The sequence below is a fragment of the Sinocyclocheilus rhinocerous genome, unplaced genomic scaffold, assembly GCF_001515625.1.
Source record: "Sinocyclocheilus rhinocerous isolate Xijiao unplaced genomic scaffold, SAMN03320098_v1.1 scaffold148, whole genome shotgun sequence".
Classification (NCBI taxonomy): domain Eukaryota; kingdom Metazoa; phylum Chordata; class Actinopteri; order Cypriniformes; family Cyprinidae; genus Sinocyclocheilus; species Sinocyclocheilus rhinocerous.
In genome coordinates this window covers 2,492,907-2,499,450 of record NW_015653472.1, presented here as the reverse complement: position 1 = coordinate 2,499,450, position 6,544 = coordinate 2,492,907, and the positions used below count along the sequence as shown (strand labels likewise).

At 35.9% G+C, this 6,544-nt stretch overlaps 1 protein-coding gene across 3 annotated transcripts in view; it reads left to right on the top strand.

The window, feature by feature from the left end:
• The window catches only part of magi3a (membrane associated guanylate kinase, WW and PDZ domain containing 3a), a 181,511-nt gene that overhangs the window by 90,840 nt on the left and 84,127 nt on the right, over nt 1–6,544 (top strand). For all 3 annotated transcript variants that reach the window (XM_016522514.1, XM_016522515.1, XM_016522516.1), the window contains one exon: nt 4,725–4,841. In XM_016522514.1, coding sequence (XP_016378000.1) covers nt 4,725–4,841 — 117 coding nt within the window. The remainder of the gene's footprint in view (nt 1–4,724; nt 4,842–6,544) is intronic.

Genomic DNA, 6,544 nt, shown 5'->3' with positions numbered 1-6,544 from the left:
CGTAAAATTATGGTTGAACCCCTGATGTCACATGGATTATTTTACAGATCTCCTTGCTACGTCTCTGGACTTGGGAACATTTCAGTTGCGTTGCTGTCTATGCAGGGTCAGACAGCTCTCAGATTCCATCAAAAATATCTTAATTTGTGTTCCGAAGATGAACGAAGGTCTTACGGGTTTGAAACAACATGAGGGTGAGTAATTAATGACAGAATTTTTATTTTTGGGTGAACTAACCCTTTAATTTGAAAACCATTACTAGCTTTGAATCCCTACATAAAAAGCCCTTGGCAGTTTTTTTTTATGAGTGAATGCAATTTATACTTGTGCTCAATAGTAATGCCTTTTGAATGCCACATTCAAAATAACCCTCACAGATCTCTGTTACTGTATGTTAAAAAGTTAAAGGAATTGGTCACCCAAATATAAAGCATTCTGTCATCATTTACTCACCCTCAAGTAGTATGGGAAAAAAATACTATGGAAGTCAATGGCTACCGTCAACTGTGTAGTTACCAACATTCATCAAAATATCTTCTTTTGTGCTCAAACTTATATAGGTTTGGGACAACTTGAGGGTGAGTCAAGATATGTAAATATAGTCGATCTGTATTTGATATCCTAATTTGAACAAAAATGTGTGAGTAAATATCACAAATATCTCAAAAGAATGTTATAAGTATGTGGCAATAATATATAACATAATCCCAATTAAAATGCTATAAAACACACTAAAATAAAAATGTACAACAATAAACTAAAATCATATTTTAGGGTTTGTTTTTATTGCAACAGAATTACATAATAGCTGAACAAAGTGGGGCCATGGAGTCAAAAAGACATCATTTTCATCAATCAACATTTTGATCAAGCATTCTAAAACACAATTTATTACTACGATTCAAAATATGATTCATTTGCTTCACCTCCTTGTCTGATTTACAACCTCTTGTGTGATACTGACCACATTCCCAGTGCGTTTCATGCTCTCAAGCTGCTGATTATTTCCAGGTGTTGGTGGCTGGAGCCGGTGATGTCAGTGTAAGAGGAGTCTGGGGGGCTTCTCTCCACTCGTCCTGCCTCTCCTTTGAGGTCTCACAGTATGACTCACAGAGCCTCCCTAGCGGTCCCAACTGGCCTCATTCAGCATAGTTCAGCACTTCATACTGCAGCTCAATACGCACTCGTGCTGGACCAAGACAGCAATAAATCATGTTTTACACTATTGGAAATAAGCACTGTGTAAAGTGAGTGCAGAATGAAAAAGTCAGACACACTGTAATGTCTTTCTAAACAGCCATAGAGGAGGAATTAATACTAGAACTCTAAATGAGAATGATGGGCCTCTTCTTGAGCACATTTAGATTGGAGCAAATTACTATGCGTCGAAGTCGACCAATGAAATGAGGCTAATCTGCAATCACAGTGGGCCATCCATTTCATTCCCTGTGAGAGAGAATTGCTAGGGAGAGACTTGTTTTGATTACCTTGCATTCGAAATTAGTCAGAGATAGCAAAACATGTTTTGTATCTATTCTGTCTTGAGGCACAAATGGCGTTTCTCTCAAGGCCACATCAAGTATTCGTCTTTTCAGTTTTGACTGAAACATTGAATTTACAGTTCATGTAAAGTTCATGTTCATTCCTAATGACTTAATATTTGGTTTAATGGCAACAAAGCATAAAATAATTAGAAGAATAACTCTTGAGTATTTATTATTCCTTTTCAAGATCTGAACACTTTCTGTTTACTTAACAATGACCCGGGGCCAGTCTGAGAGAGAATTTCATGGCCTGTTCCAATGCAAAAATAAACTTTGCAAAAATAAATGTTTGGATTTCTATGTTATGTTATGCTATGTTATGCTTATTATATTACAGTATATTATATCTCCCATATTTTATTTTTGTAGGACAAAATAATTTGAACTAAAAAAACAATATACTATTTTTTTTAGCAGATATAAAAATGCATTGCTGAAAACTGCTGCACTGCCAATTCATATTTTAAATTCATTGATCTATTTTTTTTTTCCTTGTAACATTTGGTTTTATATAATATAATGTAATGTAATATAATATAATATAGTGATGTATCTCCACTTGTATCTCTTGCTTGTAACATTTGGTATTATATGATATGATATGATATGATATGATATGATATATCTCCAACCGGTTGCATATTTTATTTTTGTTAAAAACAAAAATGGCAAATATAAAAATATATTGCTAAAAACTGCTGCACTGCCAATTAAAATGACACATTCACTGATATGATATGATATGATTATCTCCAGCTTCTTGCATATTTTGTAAAGAAAAAACAATGTTAATGCACAAACAAACAAAAAAAAAATCTATCAAATGCAAAAATAGATTACTAGAAAAAAATCATTCCATTGTAGTGGGGACCAGAGAAAAATGTTGAACTGAGGGGGGAAAAATTATCATTTTTGAGCCTTGCAAACTTTTAGACTGCACATTAACAGCACATACTGATTCCAGATGTGAGGACATTGCAAAGGTGTAGCTTGACCCCTTTTTGAAGTAGCTTGAGCGGCTCTTTTACCTGTAATTATATGCCAGAGTGTGTCGGGATCCATGATCACACAGGTCTGTGAGGGCAGCCAGCAGGTTCAGCAGCTGCGAGGTCCAAAACAATGCTTATTGATGCAGCAGCTTTGTGACTGGCACAGTTTCAAAGCACATCCTCCTCAGCCAGAGATCATCAGCTGCGTAATACCAACAGCTGGAGACTGGAGCTGCTCAAAGAGGCGTTGCTTTCTTCCCCTCCCTCCCATATTTTATTCGCCAGGGGAAACTTGGCTCGGACTATTTCATTCTCTAATTCGGAGGGTCTTCTCCTCCCCTCCTTCCTCCAGGATGACTTGCACCGCCCCCTCACTTCCTTGAACTCCGCCTGAACTCCTGGCAATTTTGCTGCAAGAGCAAAGCAATAGAACCTGCATTGTTTTGTTAACGCTCATCATGCATTCACACATCTGGATGCTCATTGAGGGAAGCCAGTAAATATTTTTTGTAGCACTGGAAAAGGCACATCTCAAGGTTGACATTTAATCCGGAAGACTGGGACGGTTTCCAGAGTTTAGCATGATTTAGTCATATTCACCTCATTTGCAACTGACAGCGTTTCACTTTTGTTTATTTGCGTTTTGTTTGTCACCATCACAGCTGTTGCTAATGAGCGGAACATAGATTATCAAATTTTTGTATAAAAATAGAAGTCTTACATCATTCTACACATATATCATTGTACAAGTTTCTGTAATGACAGTTTGCAGAACTTTCAATCAAATAATGCTCTTCTTATCAAGAGCCATTTTTCATTGGTAAAATAAATACATGAATGTTTGTGTTTCCAATCAAAAGTTTATAATAATTAAGTTTTTTTAATGGTTTCGAAAGAAGTGTCTTATGCTCACTAAGGCTGCATTTATTTGATTAATACAGTAAAAAAACAGTAATGTAGTGAAACATTAGTACAATTTAAAATTGCTTTTTTTTCCATTTGAATATATTTTAAAATGTAATTTATTGCTGTGATGGTAAAGCGGAAATTTAAGTAGCCATTACTCCAGACTTCAATTTCACATGACCCTTCAGAAAACATTCTGATATGCTGTTTTGGTGCTCATGAAACTGGAGGCATGCCATGGGCGGAGCTAAAGAGTCACGAGCACGCAAAGCTTTTGCATAGCAATCGTCTGCAAGCTGTGACATCGACATGAATAAAACGGGAACAAAAACTTTATTGAATTAAATTTGATCTAATCTGTTTATAAATCTTTTGTCACTGAAATGCCGGGAACAAACAAACACACTTGCACAACTCTGTTGCAGCCCCGGAGAAACAAACTGCATCCACTGTTCCCTTAATGCTGGTTTCTTTGGGAAGCTGAACAAGGTTATCTTTCCCTCACAACCAAAAACACACTTATTTGGTGACATTGTTGATTTCGTGGTCTAAAAACAAAATGACAGATCCTTCACGAGCAAGTCTGTGCAGCACTGCCGACGATTTCTGTAACATGAATGAAGCATGTTGATGGGCTGCTCTTGCTCACGCTCTGGAGAAGTGCCCATACAAGGAATTCCTCCCTTTATGGCATCATACAGGGCCATACTCGAAAAAAAAAAAACTTTCCAAAACTTGAAACACTCTGTCATGTGTCCAACTCGTTTATGAAAACTTTGGCCATGTTTAGCATGAGAATCCAACTCTTTAACAGTACCGAGACTTGTCATTTGCAGTTATATATTGTTGCACTTTTGTTAGTTTTGACTGCTTTTATTGTCCTCATTTGTAAGTCGCTTTGGATAAAAGCGTCTGCTAAATGACTAAATGTAAATGTAAAGTCAGAATGCATGAAATAGAATTAGAAATAGCATCTTTCATCAGAATGTAAATTTTGAGTTACAAGTTTCATTTTCAGCTGATGTCACCAAAGCTGCCCTCTGCTCTAATCTGTCATATAAAGAGCACTTTTGCTTGATCCAATCAGTTTCTGAAGAATAAAATCGAGACATGATGGATGACACAAGTCAAACCTACATTTTTTGGAATGATAAATATCCTGTTTCATTGTATTCTTTGTGTACAGTATTGTAATGTTGTACAATATGGATGTAAAATGGTTCGCAAATGCTGTTTTTGTACTCAAACTACCCAAAGTTTACCCAGATTGAATGTGTCTCTGCAGGTAAAGTGTTGAACACGGATCTGCGTCATTACCTCAGCCTGCAGTTCCAGAAAGGCTCTTTGGACCACAAGCTCCAGCAGGTGATCAGAGATAATCTGTACCTGCGCACCATTCCTTGTGAGTACCACACACATTCACACGTCTGACCTCACTCTGATCCTTAGATCTCATTAAATGTGTTAGTGCAGGTCATAGTCAGACGATTCTGTCATGATAACGGCTGCTCAGACAGTAATTATGGTGTCAGTACCACATCTTCAGTTCGTATTTTCAAAGGGTGGTATGATGGGTACTGTGAACACTTTGGACTGGTTTTTATTAGAGTCAGCACTGTAGCTGCGTATGAAATCTTTCATGGTTTGTCATATAGTGCACTGTGTGATTAACAGTAGATGAAATTATTGCACTAAAATCAGCTTTTAGTGATCACATTGAGCAGTACTGCAGATCTGATGATCTGTGAAGCATTATATAATGTTATATTGTTTAATTGTTCATTCATTCATTCATTTACTCATTCATTTGTTCAATTATTTCTTTTTTCATTCATTTATTCATGTATTTGTTTATTCAGTTATTCATTCATTCATTTACTATAAAGTGATACATTTGGTTTCAAGTAAAAACTTATATGTTCAACAAAACTTCAATTTGATACTCAATTTTAATTTGTAGTTTAATAACAGGTTGTGTAGAATACTTGACATGGCAACACTTCTAAAGCTTGAGGATTGTGGCATACACAATAGTTGTACCAAGTACAAAATAACCCAGACATATGCATGTGCATTATTCATTGTTTAAATACACATTTCACCACAAAAGTTCTGCCAAAGACATACGTTATGAGTGTTGCAAAGTTTTTGTTTGCAAAATAGCCAGTGCATGCCATGGTAAATTATCATTCTATAAATTTGGACTCATATTTTTTGCTATTTTATTGCTTTAAAAGGTGAAATCAGTTTTATTAGAGCAAATGCAGTCTGATAACTGGAATCTGAGTCATAATCTTTGTAAAAACAATATATATATTTGTCCTTGTCCACTAAACAATGCTGGAAATCATCACGTTTTGGTAATTTTCAGCTCAGTTTAAATGAAGGTCTAATCTAAAAGAGTTCTTTTGAACCCAGAAGTGCCTCTGCCGAGTGCTAGTTTGTAATGTTGAAAGAGTGAGTAGACTCCGCATGTGTTTTCTAGGGTTATCCACATGCTCTTCTCTCCATTCTGCCCTCACCTGGTAGAACAGACTCTTCACCCAGCCCATATTCTGCAACTGAGTGTCATGGGTCACAGCGTTCCTCTTTTCTTAAGGCCCATTCACCCCAATGACAATGATTATAATAATAACTGTAATGTTTTAATATTCATTCTAATTCTATGAGAATACAGAATTTCACACCACAACTATAACAGTAATGACACAGAGGAACAATGTCATTGGAATCACTTTCAGAATGCTTTTTTCCAGCTGATGAACAACAAAAACACAGCTATATGTAGCGAATCAGCTCATGGGGAAATATGAATAATTAATCATAACTAGTTATAATTAATTACAAATATTTAGATCCGCTGTAGATATTTACTTGACCTCTCAGGGTCAACTGTCTGTCAATTCTAAGAACGTTAATTTCCTGGTTAAGGGAAATAACTTTCTTACTGTACAATTCTACAAAGAGCTTGTAGCATAAATCTGAATGATTAAGTGACTCCAGTTATGAGCAAACAATGAACAACATCAAGTGTGATACAAGTAAGACTTTATTAACTACATAAACACTTAAACTAGTCTAACACACTACATAAACACTTAAACT